The sequence below is a fragment of the Girardinichthys multiradiatus genome, chromosome 22, assembly GCF_021462225.1.
Source record: "Girardinichthys multiradiatus isolate DD_20200921_A chromosome 22, DD_fGirMul_XY1, whole genome shotgun sequence".
Lineage (NCBI taxonomy): Eukaryota > Metazoa > Chordata > Actinopteri > Cyprinodontiformes > Goodeidae > Girardinichthys > Girardinichthys multiradiatus.
In genome coordinates, this window is record NC_061814.1 from 22493008 (window position 1) to 22518037 (window position 25030).

Genomic DNA, 25030 nt, shown 5'->3' on the forward strand with positions numbered 1-25030 from the left:
ATGCATGGATTAGTCTTTCAGCGTCACTCCTGGATAGGATATTTCTAATTTTGGCAATGTTCCGGAGGTGAAAGAAGGAAATCCTAGAAGCCTGATTAATATGGGATTTAAATGACATGTCCTGGTCAAAAATAACACCAAGGTTTTTTACTTTATTACCGGAGGTCAATTTAAAAAAGAAACTGCTTAGTCAATCACTTAACCTGGATGGCATTAAAGACTCTGGTCCAAAGACGACAACTTCTGTCTTGTCTGAATTTAGAAGCAAAAAATTTTAAGTCATCCAAGTTTTTATATCTTCAAGACATGCTTGTAGTCTATCTAACTGGTTGGGCTCATCAGGATTCATGGATAAGTAAAGCTGAGTATCATCAGCGTAACAGTGAAAATTTATCCTATGTTGCCTGATAATTTGACCTATTGGAAGCATATATATAGTAAAGAAAATTGGCCCAAGTACTGAACCCTGTGGTACTCCACAATTAACCCTGGAGTTTAAAGATGATTTATCATTTACATGAACAAACTGGAATCTGTCAGACAGATAAGATTTAAACCAGCCTAGCGCTGTTCCCCTGATCCCTTCAGCATATTGCAGCCTTTTTAAGAGAATTTTATGGTCGACTGTATCAAATGCAGCACTGAGATCTAACAGAACCAGTACAGACACAAGTCCATTATCTGAGGCCATAAGAATATCATTAGTGACTTTCAGCAGAGCTTTTTCAGTGATATGATGAGCTCTGAAGCCTGACTGAAACTCTTCAAACAGGTCATTGCTGTGCACATTTGATTAGCAACTATTTTCTCAAGATGTCAAAATGTGTTTTATATATTTAAGTATATTTGTATATTTAAGTGCCTGAAAATGCTCCCCTGGGGGCATTTTTTGATTTACTCATTCACTAAAATTCAATCAGACCTCTCTTGTCACCAGATGGTGGTTTGGTAATAGTTCCTGAAAAAACTGTCTTTTGCCTCTTTGGTCCTACACTGCGGAACAAACTGCCCAATCACATAGCTATCTAATGAGATCTGTCACGAATGTAGTCACTTCCTGAAACACTGCTCTAACACAAAAAACAACAGTGTTACGTTATATCTGGTTCACTTTCCAACAATAGATAGAAAAGAAAAACTAGTTTTCATGCAGGTATTGTAAGGCTTATGGTACGGTTAGTGTTGTATTTTTGTATTAATAAATTGTATTTTATAACACACTTGTTAGACAAAGACAGTTTTTCGACAGATTATGAAGCAGATATTATTTTACATTGCTGTAAAAGGTGTTTGTCTCCTTACAGTTTACTTCTGTTTTCGCTTTATATGTCGGATGATCACACAAATTTTATTATCACACATAAAAAAACTGCAGTAAAGACAAAATGTAATTTTCAGATTATGTAAATTATTAAAGGATAAAAATCTATTGAAAGTCAAAAAGGCATTGCCTCCTAAACCTAATATATTCTTGTTTTACCATTGGCAAGTGTGGCCAATCGTGCCGCGGCCTGGGCTGTGGCAAAAACTCGGGCCTGGAAGGAGTTCGGTGAGGCCATGGAGAAGGACTACCGGTTGGCCTCAAAGCGATTCTGGCAAACCGTCCGGCGCCTCAGAAGGGGGAAGCAGTGCTTCGCCAACGCTGTTTATAGTGGGGGTGGGAGGCTGCTGACTTTGACTGAGGACATTATCGGGTGGTGGAAGGAGTACTTCGAGGATCTCCTCAATCCTGTCATCACGCATTCCCTGGTGGAAACAGAGGCTAGGGACTCGGGGTTGGACTCTTTCATCACCCAGGCTGAAGTCACCGATAGTCGAACCTCGGCTTCAGGAGGAGCAGTGTGGTTTTCGTCCCGGCCGTGGGACACTGGACCAGCTCTATACCCTCTACAGGGTACTCGAGGGTTCATGGGAGTTTGCCCAACCGGTCCATATGTGTTTTGTGGACCTGGAGAAAGCATTCAACTGTGTCCCTCGTGATGCCCTGTGGGGGGTGCTCCAGGAGTATGGAATCGGGGGCCCTTTCATTAGGGGCCATCCGGTCTCTGTACAAGCGGAGCAAGAGTTTGATCCGCATTGCCGGCACTAAGTTGGACCTGTTCCCGGTGCATGTTGGACTCTGGCAGGGCTGCCCTTTGTCACCGGTCCTGTTCATAACTTTTATGGACAGCCAAGGGCCGGAGGGGGTCATGTTTGGGGACCAGAGGATTTTGTCTCTTATTTTTGCAGGTGACATGTCGTGCTGGCCCCCTCTAGCCAAGACCTACAGCATGTGCCGGGGCGGTTCGCAGACGAGTGTGAAGCGGCTGGGATGAAGATCAGCTCTTCCAAGTACAAGGCCATGGTTCTCGACCGGAAAAGGGTGGCTTGTCCTCTTCTGGTTGGAGGGGAGTTCCTGCCTCAAGTGGAGGAGTTTAAGTATCTCGTGGTCTTGTACACGAGTGAGGGAAGAATGGAGCGGGAGATCGACAGACGGATCGGTGCGGCTGCCGCAGTAATGGGGGCGCTGTGCCGGTCTGTTGGGGTGAAGAGAGCTGAGCCAAAAAGCGAAGCTCTCGATTTACCGGTCGGTCTACATTCCTGCCCTCACCTATGGCCATGAACTTTGGGTCATGACTGAAAGAACGAGATCCCGGATACAAGCGGCTGAAATGAGCTTCCTCCATAGGTTGGCCGGGCACTCCCTTAGAGATAGGCTGAGGAGCTCGGCCATCCGGGAGGGGCTCGGCAGAGAGCCGCTGCTCCTCCACATCGAGAGGAGCCAGTTGGTGTGGCTCGGGCATCTATACCGGATGCCTCCTGGACGCCTTCCTCGGGAGGTGTTCTAGGTACGTCCCACCGGGAGGAGGCCCAGGGGACGGCCCAGGACACGCTGGAGGGACTATGTCTCTTGGCTGGCCTGGGAACGCCTTGGGCTCCCCCCGGAGGAGCTGGAGGTGGTGTCTAGGGAGAGGGACGTCTGGGTGTCTCTGCTGAGTCTGCTCCCCCCACGACCCGGTCCCGGATAAAGCGGAAGACGATGAGTACGAGAACCATTGGCAGCAATAGCTGCCATCAAGCATTTGTGATAACTGTCATTAACTCTTTTATATCTCTGTGGGAGAATTTTGGCCAACTCTTCTTTGCAGAATTATTTTAATTTAGCTAAATCAGAGGGTCGTTAAGCAAGAAAACCCTGTTTAAGGTCAACCCACATTATTTCAATTGTATTTAAATCTAGAATTTCTCAAGGCCACTCCAAAACCTTCATTTTGTTTTGTTGAGTCATTCAGAGGAAGACTTGATAGTTTGCTCGTCCTGATGCGTAATCCAAGTGTGCTTTGAGTTTAACGTCACAAACTGATAGTTGAATATTCTCCTTCATGATAGAGAACAGAATGACTTGTTCCATCCACTATAGGTGGATTTAACAAAAACAGCAAAGCCCAAGATTATCACGCCAATACCACCATGTATGCTTGGTGGTACGATGTTCTTTCTCTGAAATGCTATGATATTTTTATGTCAATTGTAATTGGACCCACACCTTACAAAAAGTTCCATTTATGTTCTACAGTCCACAGAATATCTTTCCCACAATGGCCCAAAGTCCCATAGTCTTAGAAATGGCTTTGTAACCCTTTCAAGACTGACAGATGTTAATGACTTTATTTGTTATCTGTTCTTTTAGCCTACTTATGTTGTCAGACAGGTTCTATTTAATTAAGTTGATTTCTTGATTCTACAGCTCTGGCAATTTTTATCACTGGGCTTGGCAAGTGAAATAAAAAAATGTGTTTAATAACTGTTAAATCATGTTACGACTGAGGGGACATTAGTATTTTCACAAATAATCAGATTGATTGGGGTAGCTTTTAGCCTCAACAAATGAAATCATTATAAAATTACTTGTGTATTTGCTCAGGTTATCTTTGTCTGATATTATAATTGTGTTGATGATATTAAACATTTTAATGTAAAAAATAGGCAAAAACAGAAGAGATCTGTTTGGTATAATTTACTTAACATGAATTTACATCTTGCCTAGGTGAAAAAGGTATATAATCTGTTGTGGGAAAAAAAGAGTAAAATGTCAAAGTAAAAAAGTTTTTTAAAGTCAGAGTGTCTTAAAACAGGAAACAACAAACTGTAGCCCCAGGCAAAGAATATCCTTTTTTTTTCCTGTGATGCACCTGCGACTACAAAAGGCTGACAACAGTTTTCCAACAAGACCGACAATTAAGCAGAGGATGGGTGGCGCGCTCTTTTATTTCCCTGCTTTTATCATCCTGTAAGTATAAAAAAAGAGGCTTGAGCATCATTGAGCTCACTTCTGTGCTTTAGGCCTTAACCATTCTGTTTTCTGCTACAGTTCTGATAAAGTGCTTTAATTTTTGCTTAGGACCAGGTTATCCATTTTCATTAAAGCCACGCAGTCTCCTTTGGGTGCTATGAGAACATAATGTACCTCCATAATTTTACACTTCTGCACAGGGCTTATCACGTACAGCCGGCACAGAAACTTATGTAAGTGATCATTAGAATCTTCTGTAAGCAGCAGATTGCGGAGAGCCTGTGATGTTTGTTTGATCTAGTATTACACTGAGTGTTGCTTCTGTTCAGCTACTCTGCCTGAGATGGAGTTGTTTCACACCAGCTTGCACCTGCTTACACATGGTGCGTGATGGTTAATCGACCAAGTAATTTGCAGTGTAGCTGTTAGCATTACGACTCTGTGTGTGTGTGTGTGTGTGTGTGTGTGTGTGTGTGTGTGTGTGTGTGTGTGTGTGTGTGTGTGTGCATGGTAACCATAACTGGAATTATGATTAATGGAGTTAGAGTCAAAAGTACCATCAAGTGCTACTATTTTACTGATGCTATTGCTACTACTCTTTGTCTAAAATGGTCGTTCTTTTTTTTTTTTAAATAAATAAGATAAAATGGGTGCTCTTTATTATCAATATCATGAATGTGCATAAAACTTCATTTAGTGTGGATATTTTCATCTTTCTGTCAAAAGAGCAATACATTTGTATATATGAAGAACCTTTCGTCTATAGCCACCGGTTTAATGATAGCATAGTTAAATGAAAATTGCTGTAATAATATTAAGCAATGCTAAGAGCTAAGTTAAAATGCATTTCAACACTAAATGCTTATACATCAAAAATCCAAGAAGGCTTTGACACCTGAATAAAAAAGTGATCAGAATCATTAGCATTTTCTTCAACACATAGCAGTTTTCAACTAAACCTAGATGTTAAATGCTCTTTAGTACCTGTGATAGAAATTAATGTTTTGCAATTAAGTTTTATGACAAAGAAAAGGTTTTTCTGCTCCTACTTTCTCTGTTCTGTTACAGCTGCAAAGCTGACAACCTTCAAACAACAAGCCTGTTCAGATAATAACTTTACTGGAAGGAAGATTCTCACTGTTGGTTTTCTAAATACTTTGAATTTCCTCTGTCCTGTGTATAGGAGATATGTGTACAACTGTGTAGGTTAGATCAATTCCCTGAAAGCCACACAGCAACTATTTAAAAGAGCACTGTGATGGCAACTGCTCTATCTGTTGTACAAGGCTGCTTTAATTACCATAATAGTGGTTTGGATAATGGCTGTATTTTGTTAATACAGAGGTTCCTGACATAGTCAAAAAACCTCGATGCAATACACAAAATATATGTGGTACTTTTATGTATTCAAAAACTGAAAGGGGTCAGTGGTGACCCCAACACCGAAGGAAGGTTAATTGTCTTCTGCAAGAATAATTATCAACCTATTTGGTGTTGGGATCCAGCCATGGATTTTAACATTAAACTCTGGTACTGACTTTTCTGGAACTTTTCAAAATAAAGTGCATTAACCTTCTTCCGGCACAGCCAGGAAACGGGATAACTGCGGACTTACTGTGACGCCAATACCCAAATAAATGCACAGCTGTTACTACATCCGCCCTCTTCCACAGGGCCTTCAAAAGGGACCGGATAGGGGAGACAAGCGCGCTGATGTCTGTTAGATGGCAAACAGACATAAACTCTTCAAATGGATCCAAGGATGTCCTACGATCATCGATCATATGCAAAGATAAGTACGAATGAAATACTCTCTGTGTATCCGGTATTTTCATTCATGAACGGGGGTAATTAAGGTACAAGCATTGCTTGACTTTCTCTCCGAGCCCTGTAGAAGCAAACGGTGTTCGAGAGAAGCCCCTGCAAAGACGTGGTCTCCATGTTAACCCATGTGGTCAGCGGACAGGACGGGCCGCCCAGCTACAGCTCCGGAGCTAACCCTTTTGTTCACAGAGCGAATGCACCTTCAACCCCCCCAAAGCTGAGGAGGTTAGTAGGAAGCTAACCCTTTGTTCAATGTGGATACCTTCTTCAAGCTTCATCGTCTTTTGGACAACATTCCTTACCACAGTTCATGAGGTTAGGTTTGGGCAGAACAACAGTTAGGATGAAATGATCTGAACGTTTTCATTTATGAAGTTTGGTTTTGTTTGTGTGAAACTCGGCTATCTTAGTGCTAGCAGGCTATCTGCAGCACACATGCCCTGTTTGTGTTCTTTGTATGTTTTTAAAGTTAAGACAAACTTTATTTAAAGGGTGATTTTAAACAGAACATTGATCATAATGCGCCGTCCGTGCTTATGCATTTTAACCCTTTTATTAACGGTGTTTTAAAGGTATGTGTTGATTTTGGTGCTAAGCTATTGGCTTCTTTTGTTAGCTTTAACTGCTAACAGCTAAGAACACGTGCTTGTTACTAAAGAGTATTTAACAGAAAGGTTGTTAGTTTTCAAGCTAGTAAATAATAGTCCCTAAACATCATTTACTAGATTTGATAACTAAGTAAACACCATTAAGCCCCATTTCTCCAGAAAGATTTGGCTCATTTCCAAAATACTCCCTTAATAATATTTCTTCAAATATTATTTCAATAAATAAAGGCAGCTAATTAGACACCGTTGAGAAATGGTCATCCAGAAGGTTGGTTTTATTCAGCAGATCATTTTTTAAAACATTATTTTATTAAAATAATATTTTATCTGATCTTGCATTGTGATTGGTTGTCTAAACTTTTGCTGATTATTGCCTAATTTAGTTCCAAGACTAACTTCACTTCACTTCCAGATCCTTCAAGATAATCCTTGGTTCTCAAACATAATCATTGCATGATAATGTTGCATCAATCTTTTGGTCATAATTTCCAATCATCTTTAATCACCTTGTTTATATTGTACATAGCCCATTAGTCTTCCCTATTCTTTAATTCTGCTTGGTAGTTTAGTTGAATTGTTTTAGCATAGAAGAGTTTGTTGATTGAAATATGTTTGACCTTGAGTTGACTTATTTTTGTTAATAGATTCTTGTATTTTAAGAAATTGTGTGAATTCATTCCATATATGTGCAGAGTTTATGCTGTTCAATAATGTCAGAGCTCGTCTCACACCTTTCTATTTTGTCCTAATACCATCGCCTTACTGGGCTGGTATTCACAGGACAACCCTTAACGGATCAAAACATTATTTGATAAAATATTAAAATATTAATATTAAATATTAAATAATTTTCTCAGATTCATAATTCCAACATTGGTCAGTTCCTGAAAACTGTTACCCCTGTCCTTCTATGTGCCTTGGCATGGGAAGTTCAATTGGGCTTAATGTCCCAGCATCACATTAATTTCTGATACCGTAGCACAGTTTGATCATCAGAAAAGCCAGGTGGCTACAGTTCTTTGGACATGTCTAAATGTTCTTTGACATGGGTGTTGCAAATAAGAGATGGGATAAATAATAATAAATCTTGATAATGTATTTCCATACAATAACTTTGTATTTTTCAATTTTTTATACTTATATTTATTTATATTTAACTTTTGGATACAAAATGTAGTACACTGATTTGCGGTAAGGAGGTAGTTTATAATGCATTTGAATCTATGGACCAACATCCATAGGTTCCAGATGCATTATAAAAGACCTATGGATCAACATATTTTCAATCAAGTGTCATTATTTGTAGATGTTTGAGTTTTGTTTTGGGTCCTGCCTCTAATTGTTTTTCTTCAGCTCTCCAGTTGGTAAATTCTTCTTTTTTTTTTGTTTAGTTTTCATCTGTTTATGGTGCATTTTAGTTCTGTTACTAATGTAAGAATTTATCTTTGATTTTATCGTGTCCTTGTATCTCTGTTTAGTTCTTATCGTGTTTTGTTTCCTCTATCAGCCATTTGGTCCACCTGCTTCACGCCTATCAGTCTCACTGCTTTCACCTGTCCCGTGCTCCTGTTACACTCTTCTGTTCTGTCTACTCCTTGCTGGATAATACTGTTTGCCTTGCCACGCCTGTTCATGACTGTTTTTTGCCATTCCAAGTCTGTTCATGTTCATGCCTAGATCTGCTACCTCCAGCTTGCTGTGAGTTTTCTTTTTTCTTTATTTAATCTTTTATTTTTTTATTCACCGAGCAGCTCCTGCCTGCCTGTCTGCATTTGGGTCACCTCTCTGACATCAAGGACAACAATTCAATAACATGCCTTTTACTGATTGTCTTGCATTAAAATGTGTAGATCTCAGTCAAGACGGAATAGGCACGTTCTGAGTATTTTCTCCTGCTAAAGAAGGCTGTTGCCCAACATAGAAAGCTGTTTTTCAAGAAGGCTTTTCAACTGTGTTAAGAAAAGTATGTCATTTATTTCACCTGTTGTGTTTAAGTGTTTAGAGTGACTGGTGTTTTTCTACAAGTGTTCAAGCTTACAAACCAAGGTGTGATGACAAAGATCTCTCAAGTGCACTTCTATATTTTTGGAACATCTGCAGCTTTAATATAAAACTCAAAGGCCACCACATATGATTCATTTATACCTTATTGACACCATCAGCCATAGCTTGCAATGTAAGTTCTCGAGGTCCATCCACCGTCTTTCCATCATCAGTCGGCCCCCAGCTGGCACTGTAAATGTCAATAACCTGAGGCATGTGGCTGATGGATGATGCTTCAATGATGTCAGTCATAAAAGGTTGGTCAAGCATCCTGATACCTAAAAGGAAAAGAATTATGTTTTTAATAATATAAATTTTGCTGGTGCAAGACGAAAGCACTAAAAAGAGACAGGTACTGTTTAAACCGTTTGAATCCTACAAAAGACATTATGTGCATACTTTAATAAAAGAACAAAACATCGAAGTAACCATTGTAGCACCACACAAATCACATTTCTAACTGCTTATTTAATTTCTCAATTTCGTGGATCAATTTCCTTTACCACAAAGAATTCCACCTAGCAATCTGAATAATTTCCACCTCTGTACATAGAGGTGTACCGTATAAACACCCTTCAGCACCATTTTCCAACAACCTATATTTTCTGCTACATCTCTGTAAATCACCCGCTACAGACCCGTGAGGCTGTCATCATACTGTAATCAGAGCTATTATATAACGTTGTTGTCTTCTCATGGTCACCCTCCTCTGTGTTCAAACTGCAGGTTTTTACATGACACACACCTGCCACCTTGGAGTTGTAGGCGACTCCCACGCCACAGATGTTATTGTTGGCTGCCGCAGAAACCTCCCCAGCACATCGTGTGCCATGACTGGTGACAGAAAAAAAAGAAGGAAATGACTTGTGAGGGTTTGCATGAATTTACATAAATTTGCAAATTATATCTTCTCGGAACAGTCTGAGCTAAGATTTCACCTGTAACCTTGGGTGCAGTAGAATCTATGTCAGACTTGAATAAGATTGTTCATAGCAAATTTATTAAGTTGGATAATTTTCTCACCATAAACACTCTAATCCTGAGATTTAATACACGTTTGCTCTGCAACAAACAACATTTGATGTCTAACGGAATAGTCTTTGCACATCTGTTTTTGTGTTCACCGTGTAATGTGCGTCTATGTTGCCATGTCTTTGCACCCCACAGGGACACTGCAGAGTCAACCCCTCCTTCCCAGCATGCTTTGCACCAGACAGGCAGCTATTTATAACAACCAGCTGACTAGCCAGCGAGAATTGCACGACAGTCAGCAACTGCTATTAAACCAAAGCACCGTCTGCTAAATTTGACACAGAGATGCAGACATACATCAGCGCAGATGGAGGCAGACATGCGAATAGAGCAGATTTGTATTTATTATATATTGTCTAAATGTTTTGTATCAAAGTGCATTGATGCTGGGAGATAGAGGCTGATAAGGCTTTATTAAACAAAAGGTCACTAGTGAATACACTTTCTTTTGAGGGTAAACTAGACTTAGGATGTTCCTTTTTATACACTCTATGTGTATAAAATGCCATTTGTGAGGCTGAAAATAGGCATTGTGGTTTTCTTTGTCTTGCTTCTTTATTTTGCAACATTATGTCTTAATAGAACACTGTTGAGAGAAAATTAATAGGAGAGAGTGAGCAGACTCCTGATAGACCACACATGTGTGCACATAAAAATCAGTTTGTGTACATATAAACGGAGGGTTGTCTGATGGACATTACCTGTTGAACCAGTCATCTGTGTATCGTGGAAATGGGAACGGGTCATTGCTGCTAAAATCATAGCTGGCATCGGCATTCTGAAAGGACCAAATTGATGCATTTATGAAAACAGAAATACTGAGATTAAAACAAACAAGCAAAAAGAAAACAGGAAATGGGCAGTGAGGAGCATTTCATTGTGAATCCTGACCTTGCATACAAGTACATAACTAAACCTGATTATAATAACTTTAATGGCAACTTAGTTGTTAACCTCTTAAGGCCCAAGAGGTTTTTGTGAAGTCATGCCCAAATCTATCTGAGTTTTTCTAAGAAATTATAAACTCTATTTAAATAATCTTTATTTTAATAATTGGTTTTTTTTTTATGTGAGTGATGATTCTAGTCTTCCTATGCTGCTCTTTGAGTAAATCCTGGATGGATTGTGACAAAGCTTATATGTGTGGAATCTGTGACATCTCTGCTTTCAGCAGACATGCTGGGTGTTTGTATCGAAGCCTTGTGGTGAACAGCTGAGACAATGTTTAACTGTGATGCCATTTTCAATTCAAGGGGTTTTTAAGTACTGTAGTTGGTAGTGCTGTTCAACATTAACTGTTATGCTGTACTGACATTTTCAAGTTTCAAGATTAAGTCCTTCATAAACAACCACAAACTGTGAAAATGCAATGTTTTTTCTGTTTATTTCAAACATTATCTTCACGATTGTTTTGATCACATTTTCTAAGGCAGTGTACTCTACAGCCCAAACTCTAATCTTGATCCAGAGTGAACAGCATGTCAATCCAGATTAATTCCATACCGGTTTCTGATAGCATGCTCAGCAAAGCACTGCACAGCAAGCTGCTATATACCACTAGTCATTAAGACACTTGATTAATGATAGATTACTGACAGGTTTATTATTAGTTCTGTTGGTTATTTTCTAAATAAAAAATGTTTTGTCATATGATTTTGTCATTTTCTTCTATCATTTGAATCATATGCTCATTCCATTTTATAACAGATGCAATTAAGTTACCCTGATTGTGGAGAATATTTAATTTTTTTAAACTGATTGTGAATGGAAAAATAACATTAACTATTGATGAGAGTGATTTGATCAGCCAGTCTTTGCGAGTTCTTATGCTTTTTTAAACATTTCACCATGGTTGATCAACATTGTTTTTATGGTTGCTTGTCATCGTTTCTTAGCTGGTCTGTCTCTTTGAGGTCATTTTGTATTTTCTATACCCATTTTATGGACAATTATGTTTGTTTGTTTTTTTTGTCATGTTTTGATGTTGTATTAAATAAAACTCTCAGGTCTATTTCTATCTGAATCCTGGTGACTTTCATCTATATGCTATGAAACCTTGTACTACAAAGTGTAATGTACTATAACAGGTGGTGTCAAATTGTGAGACCATTATTTCTAATAATGTTGTCTCTTTCCTACAGTTAGATCTCTTTTTACATCTCCTCATTCGAGTACCTTTGATGGGACCTTTTATTTCCTGTTTTACACTATGAAAACCTGAGCCTGGCCTCCACTGAGTTATATTTTCATGCCAAAGAACAAAGTCTTGCAAATGATTTATTATGCACCCAGGATTATAACTTTGATGAGGTATGAGTTATTGGAGGTGGGTTTTTTATTAGACCGCATTGGTTTTAACATTCTGTTTCTAATGAACAGACAGCTTGAAACAAACACATCCACTTTGTTTACCTTGATTCAGCATTTTTTTTACAAATCTTCACTGGGCAACATTTATGTGTGGTCACAGATCTCAAGCTGAGGTAATAACTTGGGATTTAATTCCACATGGCCAATAGTCAAAGGGTGAGATTAAATAACAGAAGAAAAGAAAAAATGAAGGGAGACACAAGATGTACATCTGTCAAATGCTTATTTATCCAGTTAGTATAATTATCAGAGTAATCATAGTATGAATGCAAACATACATAAAGTAAAGAAGACTTGTTGCTCTTGCAGTAGATTTTGAAAGCTCATTCAAACTAATGTCACTAACGTACTGGTGTCTGGTGTTTTGCTAAGTGCCATTACTACCTGTGACATGTGCTCTTTGTGGACATGAGAACAGAGAAGCTGAAGCTGTAACCATCAGCAACAGATTCAAACATATCAGATCAGTGTTGGGAAACTGGTTTGTCACTGCTGCTGCTACTAGACAACTGGCTGGCAGTTAGATGAGACAGCTCAGTCAACATCAAAACGGAAAGGCAAGCAGAACCTTCTGGTTTAAACCAATGGGATTTACACTTTAACTCTGAAAATGTGGGGAGGATAACAAATGAAAGGTAAAAATGCTCTCTGCAGCAAAGAGTAAGTGAGGAATTGTCTATTTAGATGGTTTTGCTGTTATTATTAAAGATAGAAAATAGAATTTTTTGTTTAATTCTTTTGAACTTTTTCTTTCTGTGACATTTTTCCTCTCTAAGTAAAGACAAAAAAAATGAAAAACAAATGTTTTAAAAGCTCAACTACAAAACATATAAGATCATTGTCTGGAGCACAACATTTCTGAAGAAAAAAATTGTTCTTGAGCTCTTGTCAGATGCTGCAGCACATTTTTTTTCCTGTTTCATTAAACTGAGCAAAAAGCCTCGAGCCCTGGTAATAAATAACATGGGAGTATATCCATGGATCACTTACTGGACCTCTCAACCTCATCTTTTGCTATCAGACTCTCTTGCCTTGCTGTCATGAATGCGGTCAGGTACAGAATTACTGAAGCCTTGGACACCTCATCTTTTCCTGGCAACCCATGGCTGTTAGGAGAAAAATCACACAGACTAACCATATGAGGCTGCCATTTTCTCCTTACATCTCCAGATACAGTTGTAAGTACTCCACGAATGAATGCCACAAGAATATAACTGCAAAGATTAAGGTATGGTCATCTAAGATAAATATATCAAAAGTACTCAGTTGCTTCAGAGGGCATAAAGTGTAGGGATGTAATTCATAGATATTGTTTGAAGGGAAGAAAATCAAAATACCACCTTTATTAGAGTATATTCCTAATTCTAATAACCTGAATAACAAGCCATGGTTTACTCCACATGTCAGGAACCTGTGCAGGGATAAGGAAGAAGCTCACAGCAGTGGAGATTGGGCGCGATACAGGCAGGCCAGGAACAAACTAACAAAGGAGATCAAAGCAGCAAAGAGAAGCTACAGTGAGAAGCTAAAGAACAGCCTTTCTACTGGTGATGCTTTAGCTGTATGGACCGGTCTGAGTAACCTGACTGCCTATAGGAGCCCCACCACCCTTCCTGAACAGAGTCCTCGCCTGGCTAACCGTCTGAATGGCTTCTACTGCAGATATGACAAGAAGCCGTTCACACCTCAAACCATCTCCTCCACATCATATTCAGGAACAAATTCTTCCCATAAAGCAACCAACCCCCAACCTTCAGATCCTCTGCCTGCACTAAAGATCTCTGAGGAAGATGTAAATAGGTTCTTTAAGCGCATGAAAACAAAGAAAGCCAGAGGACCTGATAACGTCTACCCATCACGTCTGAAAGCCTGTGCAAATCAACTTGCCCCGATCTTCACCCGGATCTTCAACAAGTCAGTGGAGACATGTGAGGTCCCCTCCTGCCACAAACGATCCACCATCATCCCAGTGCCCAAGAAACCCACCATCCTAGGATTAAATGACCACAGGCCTGTAGCCCTGATGTCTGTGGTCATGAAATCCTTTGAGGGGCTGGTGTTGAAGCCCCTGAAAGATATCACAGGCCCCCTGCTGGACACCCTGCAGTTTGCTTACCGAGCAAACAGGTCGGCAGATGATGCTGTTAACTTAGGTCTACACTTCATCCTGCAACACCTCGACCGACCAGGGACGCTAGGATCCTGTTTGTATACTTCAGCTTGGCCTTCAACACCATCATACCAGACATCCTCCACCAGAGGCTCACCCAGCTCAACGTCCCAGCCTCCACTCGTCAGTGGATCAACAGCTTCCTGATGGATTGACAGCAGCAGGTGAGACATGGGGAGCATCTTCTCCTGCACCAGATCAATAAGTACTGGTGACCCCCAGAGGTGTGTTCTATCCCCACTCCTCTTTTCCATGTACACAAATGACTGCACCTCAGCGGACTTGTCCGTGAAACTCCTGAAGTTTGCAGATGACACCACTGTCATTGGTCTGATCCAGGACAGCGATGAGTCTGCATAGAGACAGGAGGTGGATCGGTTGGTACACTGGTGTTGTCAGAACTACCTGGAACTCAGTCCACTCAAGAAATGGTGGTGGACTTTCGAAGAACACCATCCCCATACACCCCCTCACCATCCTCAACAACACCATGTCAGCTATGGATCACCTTTGCTTCCTATCAACCACCATCTCTGAGGACCTGAGATGGTCCACACATAGACACTGTTCGGAAGAAGGCCCAGCAGAGACTGTACTTCCTGAGGCAATTGAAGAAGTACAACCTTCCACAGGAGCTGCTGATCATCTTCTACACAGCCATCATTCAGTCTGTCCTGTCTTCATCCATCTCAGTGTGGTTTGACTCATCCACAGAAGGTGGAGACCTTGCGGCCCGATCCCCGGATGCTTAGGCTGGCTCTAGGGACGTGGAATGTCACCTCACTGGGGGGGAAGGAGCCGGAGCTTGTGCGGGAGTTTGAGAGATATCGACTAGAAATAGTCAGGCTCGCCTCCACGCACAGCGTGGGCTCTGGAACCCATCTCCTTGAGAGGGGTTGGACTCTCTTCTACTCTGGAGTGGCCCGCGGGGAGAGGCGGCGGGCTGGTGTGGGTTTGCTTGTAGCCCCCCAGCTCAGCCGTCTCGGGTTGGGGTTTACCTCAGTGGATGAGAGGGTCGTATCCCTGCGCCTACGGGTTGGGGATAGGTCTCTGACTGCCGTCTCGGCCTACGGGCCAAGCGGTAGTGCGGAGTACCCGGCCTTCTTGGTGTCCCTGTCGGGGGTGCTGGATAGTGCCCCTCCCGGGGACCCCATTATTCTGCTAGGGGACTTCAACGCCCACGTGGGAAATGACAGTGACACCTGGAGAGGCGTGATCGGGAGGAATGGCCTCCCCAATATGAATCTGAGTGGTGTTTTGTTATTGGACTTCTGTGCTAGTCACGGATTGTCCATAATGAACACCATGTTCAAACATAAGGGTGTCCATCAGTGCACTTGGCACCAGGACACCCTAGGCAGGAGGTCGATGATCGACTTTGTTGTCGTATCATCAGACCTTCGACCGCATGTTTTGGATACTCGGGTGAAGAGAGGGGCTGAGCTGTCCACTGATCACCACCTGCTGGTGAGTTGGATCCGCTGGAGGAGGAGAAAGCCGGACAGATTTGGCAGGCCCAAGCGCATAGTGAGGGTCTGCTGGGAACGCCTGGCGGAGCCCTCGGCCAGGGATGTATTCAACTCCCACCTCCGGGAGAGCTTTGACCAGATCCCGGGGTATGTTGGAGACAGAGTCCGAGTGGACCATGTTCTCCGCATCTATTGTCGATGCTGCTGCCTGTAGCTGCGGCCGTAAGGTCTGCGGTTCCTGTCGCGGCGGCAATCCCAGAACTCGGTGGTGGACACCGACAGTAAGGGATGCTGTCAAGCTGAAGAATGAGTCCTATCTGCTGTGGTTGGCTTGTGGGACTCCTGAGGCGGCTGACAGGTACCGTGAGGCCAAGCGTGCTGCGGCCCGGGCTGTGGCAGAGGCAAAAACTCGGGCCTGGGAGGAGTTCTGTGAGGCCATGGAGAAGGACTACCGGTCGGCCTTGAAGCGATTCTGGCAAACCGTCCGGCGCCTAAGGAGGGGGAAGCAGTGCTTCACCAACACTGTTTATAGTGGGGGTGGGAGGCTGCTGACCTCGACTGAGGACATTATCGGGCGGTGGAAGGAGTACTTCGAGGATCTCCTCAATCCTGCCATCACGCATTCCATGGTGGAAACAGAGACTGGGGACTCGGGGTTGGACTCTTTCATCATCCAGGCTGAAGTCACCAAGGTGGTTTAAAAGCTCCGCAGTGGCAAGGCTTCGGGGGTGGATGAGATCCGCCCTGAGTACCTGAAGTCTCTGGATGTTGTTGGGCTGTCATGGTTGATACGCCTCTTCAACATTGCGTGGCGGTCGAAGACAGTGCCTCTGGACTGGCAGACTGGGGTGGTGGTCCCCCTTCATAAGAAAGGTGACCAGAGAGTGTGTTCCAACTACAGGGGGATCACACTCCTCAGCCACCCTGGATAAGGCCTACGCCAGGGTATTGGAGAGGAGAGTCCGGCCGATAGTCCAACCTCGGCTTCAGGAGGAGCAGTGTGGTTTTCGTCCCGGCCGTGGAACACTGGACCAGCTCTATACCCTCTACAGGGTGCTCGAGGGTTCATGGGAGTTTGCCCAACCGGTTCACATGTGTTTTGTGGACCTGGAGAAGGCATTCGACTGTGTCCCACGTGATGCCCTGTGGGGGTGCTCCAGGAGTATGGAATCGGGGGCACTTTATTAGGGGCCATCCGGTCTCTGTACGAGCGGAGCAGGAGTTTGGTCCGCATTGCCGGCACTAAGTCGGACTTGTTCCCGGTGCATGGTGGACTCCGGCAGGGCTGCCCTTTGTCACCGGTCCTGTTCATAACTTTTATGGACAGGATTTCTAGACGCAGCCAAGGGCCGGAGGGGGTCTGGTTTGGGGACCAGTGGAGTTCGTCTCATCTTTTTGCAGATGACGTGGTCCTGCTGGCTCCCTCTAGCCAAGACCTACAGCATTCGCTGGGGCGGTTCGCAGCCGAGTGTGAAGCGGCTGGGATGAAGATCAGCTCCTCCAAGTCCGAGGCCATGGTACTCGACCGGAAAAGGGTGGCTTGTCCTCTTCAGGTTGGAGGGGAGTTCCTGCCTCAAGTGGAGGAGTTTAAGTATCTCGGGGTCTTGTTCACGAGTGGGGGAAATATGGAGCGGGAGATCGACAGACGGATCGGTGCGGCTGCCGCAGTAGTGGGGGCGCTGTGCCGGTCCGTTGTGGTGAAGAGAGAGCTGAGCCGAAAAGCAAAGCTCTCAATTTACCGGTCGGTCTACGTTCCTACCCTCACCTATGGCCATGAACTTTGGGTCATGACTGAAAGAACGAAATCCCGGGTACAAGCGGCTGAAATGAGCTTCCTCCGTAGGGTGGCCGGGCACTCCCTTAGAGATAGGGTGAGGAGCTCAGCCATCCGGGAGGGGCTCGGAGTAGAGCCGCTGCTCCTCCACATCGAGAGGAGCCAGTTGAAGTGGCTCGGGCATCTATACCGGATGCCTCCTGGATGCCTTCCTCGGGAGGTGTTCCAGGCACGTCCCACCGGGAGGAGGCCCAGGGGACGGCCCAGGACACGCTGGAGGGACTATGTCTCTCGGCTGGCCTGGGAACGCCTTGGGCTCCACCCGGAGGAGCTGGAGGAGGTGTCTGGGGAGAGTGACGTCTGGGCGTCTCTGCTGAGTCTGCTGCCCCCGCGACCCGGTCCCGGATAAGCGGAAGACGACGAGTACGAGTACGAGGATATAAAGATATATGTATAAATATATTTAAAATATATTTAAAAACCCAGAGAGCACAGTGTCAAATTCCTTGTTTGTATGTACAAACTTGGCAATAAAGCTGATTCTGATTCTTTAAACATGTACAACTGTGTCTTAATAAATGTTAATTCCTTTGCTTATGCATAACATATTGGTTATATGTTTCTGAAATATTTCCTCAGGGTAGTTGAGATATGCTGCTCTGTTTCATAAAGGAAACATTTAAAATAACACAATTTTAAGTTAATTTCAAACACAAAATGGCACAAATTTGTTAAAAGGTAAGGATTACAGAAAGGTATATAAACATACACATTTACAAAAACCTGCAAACATCTACTATATTTTTCTAATGTTTAACTTGGAAGTGACCTTGAACACTATTAACTAAAATTTCCTGTTACTGTTATAAACAACAATTTGTTTATACAACATCCAGCAACAAAGCTGCTGATTTTTCCTTCATTTAAAAATCCACTAAACTGACTGATTTATTAATTTACTGTATAATTAATCCAAGTACATATTTTACCACTGAGGAGGCAGAGATCTCAAGATGGAAGTCTCTCCTTTCTCTTTATAACATTGGCATTTTATATTTGAGTCTTTTCTACTAGCTCCTTCATCACGCATTGGATAAAATCGTTTTATTTTATCATGGCAATTTAAAACTCCATTTGGTTGATAGCATAACCTTTAAGCTTGGAAAGCTGAGGAGTTATATAAATAACCTTGCATGTTTTAACTTCTGTCTTATTAACATTCAGTCATCTTCATTGTTCAGTATGTTGAGACGGTAACTTCCCATTTGCACAGTGAGAGTCCTTCTGAGGGGACACAAAAGTCCACACTTCACCTTTACTCCTTTTACACATGTTTTATTTAGCAGGCAAATGCAGAAAAAGGTCACATATCATTCCTACAGTTACTGAGAAATCCCCCTCCGCAGCCAGCAGCAGTATTGATCAGGCGTGGGAAGCAGAGAGATGAAAAGAGTAACTTCAGCTCTATGCAGAAAACAGGTCAAACTCTACCACCATTAAGATAATTGGATCTAATAATAATAGAAAATTAAAAAATGAGCGTAGTGAAAGTTATATCAATTTGCTATGTACTTCCATAGAGATCTATTTTATCCAAAAGTTGTCAGAGTACTTTGACTATTGGCATTTGCAGGGAAATGTACCATGAAATCAAAACCACCATGTTAGGAATTTCTCATTGCAAGCTACACAGATTCGCTATTAATTTGCCATACAAAAATATATTTTATGAGCATTTGCTGCATTATTGTTACACCAAAGCACAAAAGGAAATGAAGAAATATCCAAAGCACATTCAATTTAAACTGAACTAAAAGATGTGATGGGCTCAAAGGATATTTCATGAATTTCCTCATTCAGATGATAGTAGGATGTTTGAAAAACACCATGACAACGTTAATAAAACCGTATCAATCACGCTGTGTCATTCTTTTCTGGATGCCATCTAACTTAAACAAACACACACACACACACACACAAGAGATCTACAGCACAGCGTGATGCATCAATCTAGTGAAGCATGTTCCTGCATCTCCACAGCAGTGTCTGCCTGTTATTTTCGGGCCATAGCTCATCTTTCTTCACAGGCGGGAGCATGCAAAGCCAGGCAAACACAGTGACGAGTGCACAGATAAATGCACACAGAAAAAAAACAACCTTCTACAAGAAAATCTTTTAGGAGTATATATATTTGTATATTTCCAAAAGCTGAAAGGTGAACCTCTGCCACGGTCCACAGTCTTTTGCAATTTTTAACGGGTTTTCTTTAAGGATTACCCCATATTTATCTCAACCCATTTTCCCTTCACCTCTGACCAGCTTCCATTTATCTACTAAAGAAAAGCATCCTTTTGATGGAAGGATGTTGTATTTAGGTTGATGTAAAATGTTAGTCTTCTGCCACGCAGAGCTTTGCATGAAGGCCAAAAACGTTCACTTTGATCTAACCTGATCAAAACACTTTTTTTCACATGTTTGCGGTGTTACCACATGTCTTGTGCCAAACTGCACACAGGACTTCTTATGGCTTTATGTCAACAATCCACCCTTCATGAAACTCTACTGTCAAGGTTAGCTTCTTATCAGACCTATCAATTTTGGTAGACGGTCATGACATGGGAGGTGTGCAGAAGTGATCCATATGTGATGATAGATTGAACACCGTTCCATGAGATTTTTTAAGTTATTTAGTTTACACAAAGGTGGGCTCTATTTACTAATAATGTAACTTCTGAAGTCAATTGCTTGAGCTTGATTTATTTACTGCTGTCAGATTAAAAGGGGGTAAATAAATATACAGTCAAGATTTCTTGTTTCTACTGTAAAAAAAAATTTTAATTGTGTATATTGTGTACCTTCTTACCTCCCCTTCAGAGTTATGCACTACTTTGTATTGGTCTTTCACATAAAATGAAAAGAATATACTTTGTCGTAATGTAAAAAAACTTATTAAGGTGTATGAATACTCTTGCAAGGCACTGTCAATATAACACAAAGAGTTTAGTTAGGCAAAAGCAGATACGTGAGAGGAAAAACTAGAGGCTCCAGGGTTATAAATACAACATATATTAAAGTCTAACAAAGTAGTGAACTATAATTTTTTAAAGAAATTAGTCATCAAGATAAACTAAGCACAAGAAAAAAGCTCACCAGCCACACTAACAGAACTGCAAACACTGTAGAAGTCAAATTAAACCTTCCTCACTGTGTTCTATTTAACAATCCTTCTTGTCCTTTAAAATTTTATCAGTATTCTAGAGATAAAACATCACATTATGCAACACCAACTACCCTGGCATTATCTGTGCATCTGACAGATCGGCCTGCCACTGCAAGTGCCACAGCGCGCTGTGCATTAACATTAAACAGCTTGGCTGGCCGTCTGCCTGTCTCTGCGTCCTACAGGGATACAAGGAGACTCGGCAGCCATGAAGACAACTCAGAGAGCACCTGTCAATGCCAATGAGAAGTCACACAAGGCCTGTGAAATCCTGAAACCTTGCCTTACTTATTAACAACCTTTCAAAGGAATGACAGAAAATTCAATAACACGTAGATACTCACATAATTGGATGCAAGGTCTGGATGTAGGTAGTCGATACCTGGAATATGACATTAATCAGTGATGCAGTTAGGCATTAGTAAATAAATGAAGTATGACAGCATACCTTTCCTCTATTATCTTTGTTCTTAATGGCCATGAAACTGATAAACTAGGTTCTATCGAAACAATTATTATTTACGTGTGGAAAAGGATTCAGTCAGTTAGTCTGCTAGAAAAGATTTTTTACTTTAAAATAAAAAGACCAAGATGGACTTTTTTTATATAAATGCTTATGTCCTCTGGGATTTTTAATATTACAGAGCCTAATAAGGCTTTTTCAGGTGATCACAGGAACACAATGACTATTAAAATACAGGTGTTAAAGTGTCCAAGGCAAAACATTCTTCAAAATAAAATGTTGTTTCTTTTTTAAACAGACAGACAGACAGACAGGTATATTTAATCAAATAACCAAATTGCATGGTTTCTGCACATCCCATCATACACATATTTATTATATAAAGGGAGAAAGCTGAGCCTGAAAAGTTAACATTTTTCAAAAAACGTTTTAATTTCCTTATCCATAAGTGACATTTATTTTCAACAGGGTGCATGACGACCTTAGAATAAACATATTTGAACATTAAAGAGGATAAAGTTTAACATTGATAAAATAAACATATATAGCTGCCTTCTGACAATTTATCAAAGGAAAGATTGTTTGACCAATTCTACTTGCAGAATAGCTCAGAAATATAAATCAATCTAAAATACCTTAACCCATTTAAGTAGCATAATTATTTTTATTATTAATAGTTTGCTATTTGTGTTCAAGATCTGGTGCAGTTTCACATCTAAATTTGTAGTTTTACCTGCACAGTCACAATTATTAGAAGTTGAGATACTTGCAATGTTAAATAGAAGTAATAATCACTGCATTATGTTTGGGTCAGAAAACGTCATAGGACAAAAATGGTTAATTTCATTTGTACAAAAAAATTAAATTTATATTCTATCAGCTGCACAGAATTTGTCAAAAAACATTATAGCAAAAGATCATCTAGAGCATTAACAGTTGTCAAACCAATGGAGGGATTTACGCAAGTATAACAATTGCTACAGACAGTTTATTTGAGACCGACTTAATGCTCACCGTCATCCATGATTGCAATGGTAACTCCTTTGCCTGTGTAGCCAAGCTGCCAAGCTTCAGCCACATTAAGATCCAATCCAGGGGTCCCATCTGCCTGTCCTGTGTTTATCTAATCACATGGACAATATGGAGAACATCCATGAGTCATGGCACCCAGGTGAGCGACCATTAGGATATTAGTCATGGTAGAGGATGCTTGCTTGCGCCGGAAGGGATATTAACATTGGATAAGGACGGCTCTGTGCTGAGAGTATGAAGGTTAAAGGAAAGAAGGGGGCATAAATGTCAGCAATACAGCATGTTCCTCTTGTGCATCAAATGAATGAAGACAAGCTTGCAGCTGCAAAAAAAGTCACGCTTGCCATTTAGGATAAGCATGACGGGAGGCAACTAGGCTGCATGAATGCATTACATACCTCAGTATTGGCCAAGCTAATCTAAGAATGAGTAACAATGTTGGCTCAGTAAGTAGAGTGTAAAATGCCTTGATTCCAAGTAATTAACATGGAACAATGTGGGTTGGTGCAAAATGTCAGGCAGCATGGAGATAGCTAGCTGGCCGATTACTCACCAGATACCACTGCTTGGAGAACAGAGGGTCACTCATGTTGACTTCTATATCATTAATATTTCTGTAGCCTCGCTTCTGACGATTGAATCCTCCCTGTTCGAAGACATTCTTTACCTGAGAAAATGAAACAGACAAAAGACACTTTGAAAAAAAGCAGTGAGCACAAAGAAAAAAAATCATGAAAAAAAAACAACATTAGCAGAATTAAATAAATGTGCTGGGAAATTTAAGCAGAAACAAAAACAGAATTTCTTGTAACTCTGAAGATGTTGCATTGTGTGTTGCTCTGTGCACAGGAAACAAAAGCCCAAACAAAACCCAACTGTGCTATTTTCACCGTGAAGGAAGAGCATTTTGTCAAACAAAGGAACTGTTTTTTCCCTCCATCTCATAAGAGTGGTGTAGCCCAGATTTAAAGAATCACCTCCCACAAAGCCATTGCTTCTTTTCTTTCCAGACAACTTAGAAGCCACTGCAATTACATACACAAACACACCTGTGTTACCCTGAATTATCAAAGAAACCCAGGTGGATGAACAGCTGTGCTCTGCGTTAGGCATTTTTTTTATTAGGAATGCTACCACATTGCTTTTTCAGAACACTGAAATACAACACATAAAGAGTGGATAAGTTTAATGAACATTATGTTTTTAACGTATGGCATAAGGAATAAGCAGGGAGATACAAATTTGGCCACAATAATTTAAGGATGTACCTGTTTTTTTTCAGCACTAGTGGCCTTTATTTTTATTGGTTTTTTTTTACAGTAGGCAGACAGGAAAGAGGGGTAGAGAGAGGGGGAGACATTCAGCAAATGTCACCAGGTCCAGGACTTGAACCCAGGATGGCCACTTTGGGGAATGTAGCCTCTGTATATGGTCACACGCTTAACCCCTACACCATCAGCACCGCACCCAGAATGCAGCTGTTTTAAATGAATTAAATGTTTGCACATTTGGAAGACAGACAGGTTACCTGTGGAGTTTGGATCTGAGAATTGGTAACTTTAACTGAAGCTGTCAATGTGAAACTCATTCCAAAGTTTGCTCTAATGAGCAATGGCTTCTTTTGATCAAGTCATTTAAAACAATAGTTATTAAACGTAAAGAAAAAATCTAGTACCACCTCAGTAAATACTATTGCTGATGTCAGCAATGTCAGTATGTCAGTGTAGTGACAAATGTTTGTTATGTAGGTCTAAACACAAGTAAATTAATTAGATTTTTTGGAACATCAAGTCCTCTCACATCTTTGAAGTTTGTGTGTCATTTTTGTTTTACTCTTTGTTGAAATAGTGGACATGGATTGGGACTAAGGTTGTGGACAGGGTTTGCTATTCTTACCAGGACATCCTGTTGTCAATGTTTAAAGGTTGTTATTTTTAAATAATGAACTGGAGTTCATGAAATATTTCCCACTTTACATCACTTTTAAGACGTTTGAAGCAAAGAACATTGTGTTTTAACAACTTATCTTTGCTCTTCATTGCAACTGGTTAGCATTGTGTTTACCTTGTAAATACCAATTTTTCTTCAGAGTAACATTTAATACAATTCTGGTAGCACCACGGCACTTATATCACAGTTTAAGAAACATGGATTTAAAGAATTGTTGCGCGAGATACTTCAGGACAGGTGCAGCCGTATGCAAACAACAATAACATGGCTAATGGCCTTTATCAGAGGACAATAAGAAATGTGGTTTCTATCTGTCCCTCATTTTATTAATGTTTTGTGATTACAGTTGCACTGAAAAACAAGATGAAACATTCTTACAACCTGTCAACATCATATATAGATCTGTACCATAAATGATTAATAAAAAATATTTGAATTTATTTATATTATTTATTTGTACGTTTCAGAGATTATAAGCATCTTTTTGACAGTTTCAAAACTACCTTTTGAAAATTGGTCACGGGTAAGTGTACCTTTTATGACTCAGAAAGCAGGAATTTGTATTTGTAAGTAAGTGTATTTACAATCTCATATAAGAGAACAGAGCAGCACATAAAGTGTCTTTCTGAAATGGCCAAAGCGTGTGTCACTTATGTTGCACTCTAATCAATCAGGAAGTACAAACATAAATCAGGACATCAGTAAAACCTTTAAAAGACAGGTCAATCCTCTTTTGTTTTGCCCAATATTGAATAGTTAAAATATAACACTAGCTTCCTTATTTTTCCCTTTCTAACATTTC

The 25030-nt window shown here is 41.0% G+C and overlaps 1 protein-coding gene across 1 annotated transcript in view; it reads right to left on the bottom strand.

Annotated features, from left to right (window-relative positions):
* Window positions 1-25030, bottom strand: part of pcsk2 (proprotein convertase subtilisin/kexin type 2) — a 40683-nt gene that overhangs the window by 11011 nt on the left and 4642 nt on the right. Inside the window, exons 3-8 of the mRNA XM_047352461.1 lie at window positions 22832-22945; window positions 22261-22369; window positions 21128-21165; window positions 10482-10558; window positions 9494-9582; window positions 8851-9026 (exon numbers count right to left, since the gene is read on the bottom strand). Coding sequence (XP_047208417.1) covers window positions 8851-9026; window positions 9494-9582; window positions 10482-10558; window positions 21128-21165; window positions 22261-22369; window positions 22832-22945 — 603 coding nt within the window. The remainder of the gene's footprint in view (window positions 1-8850; window positions 9027-9493; window positions 9583-10481; window positions 10559-21127; window positions 21166-22260; window positions 22370-22831; window positions 22946-25030) is intronic.